General features: G+C 41.7%; 1 protein-coding gene across 1 annotated transcript in view; it reads right to left on the bottom strand.

Moving 5' to 3' along the window:
* Positions 1-13,384, bottom strand: part of PTPN14 (protein tyrosine phosphatase non-receptor type 14) — a 109,281-nt gene that overhangs the window by 83,097 nt on the left and 12,800 nt on the right. The window contains exon 2 of the mRNA XM_068541436.1: positions 11,140-11,309. Within this exon, the coding sequence (XP_068397537.1) occupies positions 11,140-11,309 (170 nt within the window). The remainder of the gene's footprint in view (positions 1-11,139; positions 11,310-13,384) is intronic.

Raw genomic sequence — 13,384 nt, 5'->3', positions numbered from 1 at the left:
CGGTAACACCTTTATATGCTGGCAGGAAACATTTTTACGCTGGCGACACATCTACTCACTCTGGCCAGCTGCAGCACAAGATTGACGGGCTAACCTTGAGAGCTGGGCTGCTGTAAACTGAAACATGTTGCAGCGTGCCCCTGCTATGACGACTCCTCCCCTCCTCTCACAAATTACACCAGAAAGAATAGTATCATCCTTTCACAGTCACACCTGGGAACTTGACACCAGCTGACACCTTTCTACTGTTTATTTCCAATGTCTCAATTTCCCACTCTTCTAAAGGGCTTAGTGTCATCTGAAAGCTTGGCACTTTCACTCTGTGCCCAGGGCAGCAGATCACTGATAAAAATGTGAAATAAATGTCAGACAGAGAAAGACAAATACTGTATGATGTCACTTATATGTGGAATCTAAAATCTACAACAAACTAGTGAATATAACAAAAAAGAAGCAGACTCACAGATATAGAGAACAAACTAGTAGTTACCAGTGGCGGGGAGGAGGGGCAACATAGGGATGGGGGGGTGGGACGCACAAACTATTGGGTGTAAGATAGGCTCAAGGATGTACTGTACAACACAGGGAATATAGTCAATATTTTGTAATAACTGTAAATCTAAAGTAACCTTTTAAAATTGTATTAATTCACTTTGCTGTACAGTATAAACACAATATTGTAAAGCAACTATACTCCAATAAAAAATTAATTAATTAAATTGTATGAAAATTTTATAATAAATAGAAATTCAAAAAAAAATGTTAAATAAAACCCATCTCAGTTCCAATCTCGACATAATGCTCACCCCATTCAAAGAAGTGCCTGTTTTCCCTTACCTTTTGTTTCTGCTGTCTAAACTACTTCCTTCCCTTGGACAAAACACATCTCTTCCAGTACCACAGGGTGTCTTAGCGATTGCAGGGCAAGGGAGGGGAGGACGGGCCAAGGCTTTTGGAAGTTTAAATAAATCCTCTCCCCGGGCTCTCCCATGTCTGCATTCTTGGTTCACCTAAAACCATACCAGTATTGGCTGAAGAGCCCGATTTCTCTGTCTCTAAGCAGCGGTGTAACTATGGGCAAAGCCCCTTTGCCTCTCTAGTTCTCACTTCTTTCACCTGTACAATAAAATAACTGGCCTCTAGAATCTGCGGCGTTTCACGTTTGGATGTAAAACTATGATTCTGGTAAATCTGTCTTGATAGATGGAAAACTACTTTCTCAAATAGGCTATGTTTGCTTAAGATTTGGGTGATTCTTTTTTGGCCTACAGGATATTTGGTACCTTTGTGACGGATGGAATCTTTTATGAGTAATCAGAGATAAGGCAGATATTGAAACAATAATGGGGAAAAATCTGAAAGACTTAAGCCACATCTCCACTACATAAAGTACAGAACATGTCATCTAGCACCCTGGAGCGACCTGACATAGAAACAAACTTTTCAAACGAGGATGTAAGGAAAATGATACTCCCACATCCAGCTGGACCATCTTCAGTTTCTGGTAGGTGGCTAAAGTGTTACGACAGCTGGACTCTGAGTGGCATAAACCCAACTGGGCCAACGTGGAGGTATGGGTTGATCCCAGTACCGAGAAGCACTTCAAGTTATATAGAAAGCACAAGTATCAGCAGTCACAACCTAAATGCCTACAGGGCCAGCAGGTCACATGAAGGAGTCCATGTCGCTGACTATAACACCACAGGGAGTCGGGGAACTGGGCAAACTAGACAGCCTATACCTATCTGTAAGGCATCCAAATTCAATTCTTAAAAAAATGGTCCAGGGCTTCCCTGGTGGTGCAGTGGTTGAGCATCCGCCTGCCAATGCAGGGGACACGGGTTTGAGCCCTGGTCTGGGAAGATCCCACATGCCGCGGAGCAACTGGGCCCGTGAGCCACAACTACTGAGCCTGCGCATCTGGAGCCTGTGCTCCGCAACAAGAGAGGCCGTGATAGTGAGAGGCCCGCGCACCGCGATGAAGTGTGGCCCCCGCTTGCCACAACTGGAGAAAGCCCTCGCACAGAAACGAAGACCCAACAAAGCCATAAATTAATTAATTAATTAATTAATTAATTAATTAATTAATTAATTTTAAAAAGTCCAGGTAAAACAAAACCCACCAGTAGACCAGAATCAGCTCTTGTGCTGCCAGAGTATGATCTCTGACTTTACGGGTACTTCAGCCCTCTGGATTTCTTTGCTGACACCTCAGTAGAAACTAATCGCCCCACCTCCCGTTTCTCTGGTAATGCTGGGGAGTAGAGGGACATGTGGACAAGAGTATTTCTCTGGCAAAGTAAAGTAAAAGATTCAACTACTTTGATGGATGAAATCTCCGCTTATTAGTAATAAAATTTCTATTAGGGAAAAAACCCCACAATCCTTTTTCAGAGAATAATAATAGAGACCCCTTCATAGGGTTGTAGTGAGGACCGAAAAAGGCAATCACTTAAGATACTTAGTGCAGCACCTCGTACATAAATGCTAGCCACTCTCACGATTATTATTATTAAATTCTATCAGGTGATGGAATACAAACTATGTTCTTCCACAGAACCTCATAGAATTATCATATTCTCAGGCTGGGTAGGTTTGGAAGTCTTGTACTGGGCCAGAAAACAGCTATACCATAAAGCACAAAAAAAGGATTCTGTGCTTGCTAGAGGCTGCTGCTGCTGACACTGTAGGCCTCTTTAACGTGGAAATACAGCACATCTGCCACTTCCCTCCTCCTTCCCCACCCACTCTGCCCTGACTTCAGGTCCCTCCACTGAGATCCCAGAAAAAGTAGAGCAAAGGATTCTAAAACATCTACTACTTCCTGTGCCTCTCCCCGCAAGTTTTTTTTAAAACTCCAGTATTGAAATTAACACACCATTCCCAATCCCACCCATTATAATGATACCCCTAACAAATCCTAGGAATACTTTCTAAGGAAGTGGATGTCTTTTAAAAATCCATAGAACATAGCTGGCATGCTTTGACATGACAAAACACCTCTTCCCATCGCTTCTGTGTATTTTTCCCCTCTCTCCACCCCTCAGCTGAAGGTAAACACTGCTGTGTGGGATCATCATGTTCTACTAGCTTTTGAAAAAAAAAAAGAATATTCTAAAATTTTAAACCCTGCTCTCTTATAAATCTTTATTGTTTCATGAGTCAAATGTTGGATCTTTCTCAGTCTTCTGCAATGTAACTCTGATAAAGAACTATTTGAAATCAATGAATGAGTGAGTAAACAAACGAATAAATGTACCTTTGAAAATCAAGGAATACACAAAGAACAAAAGTATTACCCTTGCTTAAGATATCAAGTTATTTTCCAAACAGCTCAAGAGAAGCACATGATTTTTGTTTGCTTTTGAGAATTTCAGAATAGATCATCAAATACTAGTAAATACACATTAACCGTACGATTGAAAATGAGAATCTTAACACTTTAAAAGCAAAGGGTTTTTTTTTTTTTTTTTGAGGTATACTATTGATACTTCACCTATTTGGCGGAAACTTTGCTTTACTAATGGTTAAAGCATAGAGAAGCATATCTTGCCTTATAAAGGGTGAAAATCAAATGTCAGATGCATTAAAGAAACCTAACATTACACGAAGGCTCCTTTTGAAATACGAATGATGCCACGGACCTATTTCCATTTGAAATTCCGATTTTTCCATTTATTATAGAACACCTACAATAAATAATAATAATGTCAAGTGCTATTATTAAAGAATACTGATTTATTTTACCATTTGTTTTCTCTCCCCTAAAGGGAAAGAATATCAAAGAAACACCCAGACTGTGTTTAAGTGTTAACTTCATTTTATTTGTGTATACCTCATTGTTCTACTGGCAGTGTGTTGCCTAAATAGCTATCTCCCTACATATTCTTGCAAACTAGGTCTTTTTCCCGTGAGGGGAAAGAGAAGGATAAAAAGTAATTCCATGCATTTGGAAGACTTGGTATGATGAGGCAGGCACTAAGGTGTGCTTTTGATTTAATTAAGAAAAGTATAAACTTTGTGGAGTCATCTTCTTCACAGCAAAACATGAGGAAATCCTAGTTGAGGACTGAGATAAGCTAACTGATCAGCTTCCCTAAAGGAAATTCCACTGATTTTACAACAGTTCCCCAAACTCTGCAGGTTTTTCCGGTAAGTCAAGTCCAGGAGCAGAAATGGTTACCAGGACCTCAATTTTATTTTCATATTTGCAGAGATAATGAAAATTTTATTTGTGTTCCCCCGTGGGTTTTTTTTTGTTTGTTTTTTTACCTTTTCTCTTTGACCACACCCATAACAGAAGACTCAGATCTACCCAGAGCTAAGAGCAAGTCACAAGGCAACAATAAAACAAGCAGAGATGAATGAACAGGGATGGAGGTAGGAGGCTGTCCTGGGCAGGACTTGCTACAAAATCTGCAGAGTCTAGTGAAAAAGGAAAATGCAGCATTCATTATTCAAAAATTATTAAGAATTTCAGGGACTTCCCTGGCGGTCCAGTGGTTAAGACTCCGTGCTTCCACTGCAGGGGGCATGGGTTCGATCTCTGGTCGGGGAACTAAGATACCGCGTGCCCCGAGGCGCGGCCAAAAAAAAAAAATTATTAAGAATTTCAGAAGAACAACACCAGTGCACTAAGCCAAGTGCAGGGCTTTTCTGAGGGTGGGGCTCCGTGCGAGGAACTGCACAGGTCACAGGTCCATGAAGCTGGTCCTGGTCCTGGAAGACACTTACCAGGCTCCCTGGGTAAGCTTTACAAACAAACTCCAATCTCCAATAAGTCAAATATGTGGAGATGAAATAAAAGCTGCTTGGAGATACAGTTGAGATCTGTTCATTTTGTACTCCCACTGACTAGCAAAGTGTCTAACACGGAACAGGTACTTAAAATAAAGGTTGAAATGAAAAATAATGCAAATGGCAACTAACATTTTCATCAACTCATCTCCTTTGGGAAAGCAATTCTCGCCTTCAAGATTGCTCTGCTTGTTGCAGACAGCCATTTCCTCTCTCATCTCATCATACATGACATTAGCCACACAGAATGATGTTTGAGATTAAATCCCAGTATAAACAGCATCTTAAAATATCTAAAATATCTGGCAGAAACAACTCCGTTCTCAATCATCAACAGAGAGAGAACAAGTTCTCATTCACTCGCTGGAGCTGGCCAGGAGGAGGATTTGCCATTCTCAGCAAATTATATTATCCACAGGGAATTCATGCTGAATTTTAAGTCTGATTTGAAGAGAGTCCCTATTTCCCAGCCCACGGGTAAACTTTAAATAGCCATTAAAATGACATTTCAAAATAATAAAAGAATTCACAGAACCGGAGGAACAAAATACATGGTGTTGTAAAAGGAAATGGAAACGTTACCATAATTAGAGCTTTTAAAAGAGACAATTTAAACACTGGTTGAACACTGACTTGTTTACAATAGCACTCAAGGCAGATGGCAAGAGACTAAAAGGGAAACCATAGGTATTTACTAGAAAGGTAAGGTGAAGAAAGCTTTTGTAAGGTCATTGGAACCACTTCTTGAAACCTAGTTTAAAAAAACAAAAAAACACCAGTTTGACCTTTATGGGGATGTAAGGCTTCACCTAATCTGGCTTTGCCATCAATATAATATGCCAGAGGCCCAAACTATGTAATTGGAAGAAAAGGGGAGTTACCACTGCCCCCCCCCCACCATAGTCTAACAATGTAATAACATAACTCTCTTGTCACTCACCGTCACAACAAAAATGCACTCACCCTCTTTATGGTACCTAAACAGTGCAGCTTTCAATGTGGGCATTTATTTGCAGTTAGTGGAATGACACGTTGTCCAGTAAGTTCTTCCCAGACAGGAGCTACATTTAACATTGTAGAATGCCCCCTAGAAGCCCATACAGAGATTAAGTATTTTTCAAAATCCTTCTGGAAATAACTGCTAGGCAGTTTTACCTAGCAGATTAGAACATAGCCTCATAGTCTAGTACTTTAGAGAAGTTGAGACGTGTAAGGAGAACGGTGATCCCAAGAGTAGAGTGACCCACAGAGGCTGAGAAGTGCAGAAAACACAGAGGCAGCACCCACTAGAGGGAGGGAGCTTGGAACAGGTCCCACAGACCTGAAGTTTCCACCAGAATGCCACAAGGTGTCAGGACTGTCCTTGGCCGGTAGAGCAACTGTGCTGGCCACAGCAGTGGTTCCACTGCTTTGCATCAAAACGATGCTTACCTCTAGGAAGGCAGACGGCCACACCTCAACAGCAGGCTACAAATGTGTTCTGGAAAAGTAGGAAAGGTTATCTACCCTCATTAGGACAATTAGAAGCCCCTTAGCACTATGCAAACAGACCATTCAACAGGGATAATGCAAAGACAAACATGTTCTGATAACAGAAAAATGTCCCAGAATTGAAAATTTTAGAAACCATGTATGCACTCAGCAACTTCAACCTTGAAGCCAATTCACTCTTCAAAAATTACTTTTTCTCTTCAAAGTGTTCTCTTTAGTGTTGAAAAAACTAAAGAGGGACTTCCTCACTGGAGGAAGACTTGGAAAAACCCCAGACCTAAACGAAAAGCAGTGATCTTGGCCAACAGCTTTCTGGTTTCCCCTGGCTATTATTAAGGATCCTTCTGTTTGACTAAGAATTTCTCCACCTCTCACAAACCATCTTTTTTCTTTCTGTGTCCAGAAAAAAATCTGAAAACCATGTGTTTATAATGAGCCTGTTGCTATGCACATCGTTAAAACACATTACAAAAATCTTTCCTTTGAGTCAGGAGGAGGACAGCATGGGGGAAGATGAACTCCTAGCCAGAGTCCCTTTGCTGAGCAGACAAGCTGGCGAAAAGGGAGATGAGAAACAAAGCAAAATGGAAAAAAATATGGTGGTCCCATCCCTTGAGTCATTTTAACCAAAGGAGGAAAACTAACATTTTTAAAGCCCCAAGGTAATGCATCTTACAGTTTGGAACAGGGCTAACAAACTCTCTTCCTAATCTCTTTAATTCCTATGGTTTCATGACTCATCCTCATCTGTCTATCAGTGTGTCCTTTTCACCAGCTTTTTCACACTTCTGTAAGACTATCAGGAGTTTTGTTTTGGTTTTTTTCCCCTTTTATGTGTACTTCTGTGTGTATTCTCCTTTTGATATCTTTGGTCTTCTATTCAGTTACCACCTAAACGTAGGTCCTGAACTGTCCATGTCATCCCCTACCCCCCCATAGTATCTTGGCCTTTTTCCCTCACTTACGAAGAGACTTGTTCTGCAAAAGTCATATCCTGGAAACGAGATGAGACAAAGCATATCAAAATTAATGTCAAAAAACAAAGATTCTCGATTTTCTAACTTAAAAAACCTGGACTTGATAATCTTAAGTCAATCACCTTCTTAAACAGTTTGCAATCAACATCCTTCTCCAATTTTTGTTGTATTTTTCCAAATACTGTATTAACCTGCAAGTTTTCAAGGGTAGGACTGTCTGAAGATGAGAAATGAAATATACATCTTTTAAATATATCTTTCTTTCACCCCGTGTGTCTTTATATGGGTTCACACACACACACGCGTGCGCGCACACGCACACACACACAGAGTATTAATTCCAAGCTCTTTGTCCTTAATCAGAAAAGAAATGGCTGGTCCCGACTAATGCTATAGAACCTGTTTTACTCTCAAATAGAAGTATCCAAACCATTGCAAACATGTGTTGGGTGAAAACAAGTGTGGTTGGCTCCAGACAAAGGCTTATTTTTTAAGCACAGATGGTTGAATGGTTGCCTCCTCCAAAGGGTTGCCCACAATGAAAGACAGATTTCTATTTCTAATCTAGGCAAACATCTTACTCAGCGGGGCATCACAAAGACTAACTGTTCTGTGTCAGATGCTGCGGATCCCAGGTGCTCTCAGAGAAGCCAAAGCCCACCTCCAACTGAGATGCCTGGTAACTCAGGTAACCGGGGCTGACTGGGGAGTGAGCCACTAACCAGCTCCTCATGAATGCTGCTGGGGCCTTCCGTCAAACATTCCTCTGGAATCCCGCACCCACCACTGCTTCTCCTTGGCTGCTCTGCCTGGAGGACAGTTTCAATATTCAGTTGAGACCCCAGATGTTTCTAAAACCTCCCAGGAAGGTTCAGATTCCCAAGGGCTCCTAATGACTACTGGTAGCACTCTTCACCTTGAATTCAGCTCTTCTATTCCTCTCTAATATCAAACCCAGAAATCTTGAGCACTTAAAACTGTTATTCTCTTCAAACCAGTCTCCTTTACCCTCTAGTCTATATGCCTAAAACCCAGGGTAAGTCTCAGTGAATCACACCTGGGTCATTGTTGGTGTCCCTCAACCTTCCCAAGTATATGTATTCCTTTTTTCTTTCTTTTTTTTCCTGGCCACGCCATGTGGCTTACAGAATTTTAGTTCCCCAACCAGGGATTGAACCCGGGTCCCCCGCAGTGAGAGGGCTGAGTCCTAACCCCTGGACCACCAGGGAATCCCCTCCTTTTTTCTTTTCATTCTCCCTCTATCAATGTTCCTTTCTTTATTTACAACACTTTTCTCTATTATTTCTCCACCTCCCTTGCTCTGACCCCCACCCCACCCACCCCCCCCCCCCCCCCCCCCGGCACATTCCAGTTTTAGGGCCCCTTGGGACAACAAAAATTCCTGCAATGCTGGGCGGGGGAGGGGGAGGACCAAAAAAAACTCCTCATGCAAACCAGCTCCTAATTTTAAACATCCTTTCCCATAAAGAGAAGGTTATACCTGAAAGCTACATAGGTTAGTTCCAATGTTTAAGTCTAAAAAACGTCCTTCAAAGTTTTGAATTATTTTCTGTTAGTTTTTCTGATCAAACAACAGTAACAGAGTTTGCTTCAAAATCCTGTGTTGAAAAACACTTCTTTCCTTCCTTATCAAAGTTCTTAAATGAACCAACCTAACTGAGCAAAAAGAAATTCAAAAGTTCCTACTCTATACCTCAGTTTTTGAGATTTAAACACTTTTTGTTTCAGCTTATAAATGCAAATATTGACAATCAAATAATGCAGCATTAAGTTTACTTATCTGGAAAATCTAAAACTGTCAAGAGCTTTAGAGGTTAACTAACTTATTGATTCCCAAGTCTGAATGAACATCAGAACTACCTGAGGAATATTGTTTATTTTAAACAACACATCCTCGTGAACCCCAGTCTGAGACATTCCAGTTCAGACTTCTGGTGCAGCCCTAGAATCCATATTTATAATAAATGCTTCGGGTAATTATGATCTAGCAGGCCCTGGTCTGTTTGAAAACCACTGATGGACCAACATTCTTCCCAATATGGCGGTCTCCTCTACAAGACACTACATGGGCTATCCACTCTGTGCTACAGCATTTTCAGAGTCTGGGGCTCTTGCCCTTTTATAAGTCTGCTTACTCCACTTTTACATGGCTTTATTATTAGAAACTCTGTTCTTATGTCGAGCCAGATAACCAAAGTCTTTCAACTCCTTGAACTTCATTATTACCGGCCCTAATTTTGTGCTCTGGAGCTGACACAGAATTCCCTCCCCATGAGAGTCCAAAGGCAGCTACTGTACCCTTGCAAGTCTTCATTTTTCTAAGCTTAAACAATCTTTTTTTCTTTAACTTCATAAAGCACAATTTCTGAGTCCCTCACCATTTCAACTGCTCTTCCTAAACAGACCTTACAGAATAAATCTGTCTAGAGGAACACCACTTCATTTTCTTTTTCTTACGGGCTGTACTTTTCCCAATATGCATTAATTTATAGTCCATGTTTCATCCTTGGCACTCATTGTCTTGCAGTTAATGGTCCAAGAGCCATGAATCAGCAAGTATTTATTATTACCCTAATGCTGTGTTCCTAACACTGTGTAAAGTACTCAAGGATTCAAAAGCTGGAGGAAATCATCTTGCTTTGATTTGACTTGAGGAGATTTGAGGAGATAATTTCTTGGACAGAAAGGACTTAAATAAATGAAATCACTTGAAAACAGTGCACGATGGTACACAGTCAAGTGCTTCAAATGAATGACACCTGAAAGACTGACATAGGTTTCCTGGGTCAGACTGTCGGCTCTCTCATGGCCTGTGTTTATAGAAATACCACCTATTTAACAATGATTTGGGTTAAAAAAAGAAGAAGATGGACACTATTGCCTTAAAATGTAAATAAAAATTTCAACTGCATCCTTATTTCAGAAATTTAAAATCTAAGAAATGACACATGCAATAATCAAGTAGAATACTGTTCCTTCTACCTGGGATGCCACTGGCATTGCTTCCCAAGCACTCTGAATGCCATGATCCAAGTAAAAGGCTTAAAGTAGAGGGTTTATGCGATTCCCTTCATTACCGGAAATAACAGAATGATAAGGAGACACCACCCCTACCTGCATATTTTAACAAACACCAACAAAAACGCACTTGTTTCATTCACAGAATCGCAGACTATCAGAACGTTTGGGACTCATTCAAATCCCTCACTTTGCAGATGAGGGGAAAATATCTCTTCAAAGATGGCACGTGGTTTCTCTCCCAGGTAAAGCGGCCAATGAGCAGGAGGGCGGGGCTAATCCCCAGATCGCTCTGCTGTTGGCTTCCTGCCTCCCCGCATTCAACCTACGAAACCAAAACCCTTACCGTCTCAGTGCTTTCCTCAACTCTACTCCCATCTTCAGTTACCTTCTCAATCCTCAAATCCAGAGTCTGATGATGCATTTTGTTTGGGGACATTTTGAGGGAAGGAGTGGACCAAACGGTTTTAGGTGGTTGATTTTTTATGAAATCCTAGCATATTGATTTTACCCACAGTCTATGCTGCTAGACACAAAATTCTACCTGCTTCAGGATCACTGCTACCTCACTAGCAGTATAGGGAACCGCTGGGGTTAGCTACATGGATTCAAACAAAAATTCTAAAGCTGCAAAGCAACTGGTAAACAATTCCCAACTACTACGCCACCCTCTTCCCCACCGCACACACACACACACACATACACACAGACACACACAGACACACAGACACACACACACACACACACCCCTAAATCAACCAGCTCATCTACTTCATCTGAAGCCTCACAGTTAATCCACATCCTATATGGAACGCGGAGGAAGAAAGGTACCTACCTTGTGGCCTCTTGCTGAAGCCACGACACATTTGGCACATAAAACATGACTCCAAAGAAAAGCAGAGGCTCGTTGGCAAATTTGTCCAGATGTTTCTTCAGAGGTTTCTCCAGCTCCACCCATCGTGCTTGCTGGCTCTTGCTGAGAAACCAAAGGCCAAAGTAGTGCGTCTAGATAAAAGGATAAAACAGCATCAGTTCACGCTTACAAGGGGCATCCTGAGACCACACAGGAAATAAGACTCCAGCACCTTACCTCCCCTTTGGTGCCTCAGCCCGTACACAAAGATTCAGCTTTTACTTTTGAACTTTGGGACACATGAAAAGAATTCACAGGTACCCAGCACTGTAATCTACCCTGAGTCTCCAGATGCAGTATTCCTACCCATTGCTGCTGTTTGTACATGTGGGTACTGATGCACCTATGCTAGGTAAGCGGGGGTGATGCAGAGTGGGGACAGTGGGGACTTATTCTAAGATCTCAAGGCTGACTTCCCTGTGCTAGTGAAGCACAGGAGCAGAGGCAAACACAGCTCTCTCACCTGCTACAAAGTAACTTACTGTTCAACTGCAAAGATGAAACCTTCTGCCAACTTTAAGCTTCAGCAGTGTAGATATTTTCATACAGTACCGGATTGGAACAGAAAATTGATTCACTGTTTAAGCTTTAATGGAGTACTTTTAAAAAAACATCGGCCTCGACTACTTCATTATACATGAACTGCAGCGAATCTCTCCCCCGCATTAAGCAGGGAGAGCGGAAGGAGCCCCTCTTCACAGCTGCCACAGGAGCCCCTGGTGCCTGTCCTTGGCAGATGATGGGGGGATTTGAGAGATGAGAGTGAGATTTTCACCCTTAGACTTGAAGCCTCAGCCAGGTTAGTTTTCAACAACGTGCTAAATGATTAAAACCGGTACTTTTATGCATCCAATCCTGTCTTTACATTAATTCATGCTAGGATTTCAGGATTAGCACAACAGTCGCTAAAAAATAGATCACTGCTTTTGAAGCATTCTTTTATATTTCAATTATAGCCTAGAATGGTTTACAGCACACCTGGAAAGCTGCCTTCAAAGGAATGATTTCATTACAATGTTTAATTTCCAAAGGCATTTTTGTGCCGACCTTCCCACCCCAGCTGGCTGCCACCTCAACAATACTCTAGATCAATCCCCATCACCACCCCACCAAAATCTGTAATCAAGTTTTGACTCTGACTTTACCAGAAAACCAGACACATCCTTCCCTACATAAAGCTGCAGATCCAAAATACTCTAAAGGATATTTTTAAATGGGTGTACTTTCAGATGGGACCATTTCCTCCATGATTTTCCAAAGGGCAAGTCCATACCAGAAATCTATGCATTTCCTGAGCAACAAAATGCCAATGAACAGAGCCGAGGTTGTATTTCTATCAACTTAGACCAACTTGCTTGAGTGAATTCTGACCCTCTTGTTCATTTCCCAGCTCCAGTGAGCCCATTAGTTGTTCCAATGGGACTGATGACGGAGAGGAAATGAAATGTGGCTGAAGAGAAAGAAAATAGGCTTTGAAGTCAGTTCATCTCCAAGCCTTTACACTCTCTGTCTTGATAACTTTATACAAGTGATGGAGCCTCCGAGGGTCTCAGAGCTTTCTCATCTGTAAAATGGGGATGGTGATTACAACCGTCACCCACAGGCTGTTAGGGGTGTAAATGAGACAATGCCTGTCCACGTGCACGTGGCCCACATTAAGTAACTACTTCATAAATGGTGACTTCTTTTGCTGCTACTATTATCACCATGATAATCATACTCGGTAAGTGAAAGCAGGCAAGCCTCAAGAATCTTTGTCATCAATGCTATTGGCATCTCTATCAAGCACAGAATCAGAAAACAGAAGTTAAAAGACGCAGACGTAGAGAATGGACTTGAGGACACGGGGAGGGGGAAAGGTAAGCTGGGACGAAGTAAGAGAGTGGCATGGACATATATACACTACCAAATGTAAAACAGATAGCTAGTGGGAAGCAACCACATAGCACAGGGAGATCAGCTCGGTGCTTTGTGACCACCTAGAGGGGTGGGATAGGGAGGGTGGGAGGGAGACGCAAGAGGGAGGAGATATGGGGACATATGTATACATATAGCTGATTCACTTTGTTATAAAGCAGAAACTAACACACCACTGTAAAGCAATTATACTTCAATAAAGATGTTTAAAAAAAAAAAAAGAGGGCTTCCTTGGTGGCGCAGTGGTTGA

Source organism: Eschrichtius robustus, chromosome 3 (genome assembly GCF_028021215.1).
Source record: "Eschrichtius robustus isolate mEscRob2 chromosome 3, mEscRob2.pri, whole genome shotgun sequence".
NCBI lineage: Eukaryota > Metazoa > Chordata > Mammalia > Artiodactyla > Eschrichtiidae > Eschrichtius > Eschrichtius robustus.
Note: the sequence above shows the minus strand (reverse complement) of the source record. Positions and strands in the feature narration are given on the sequence as shown.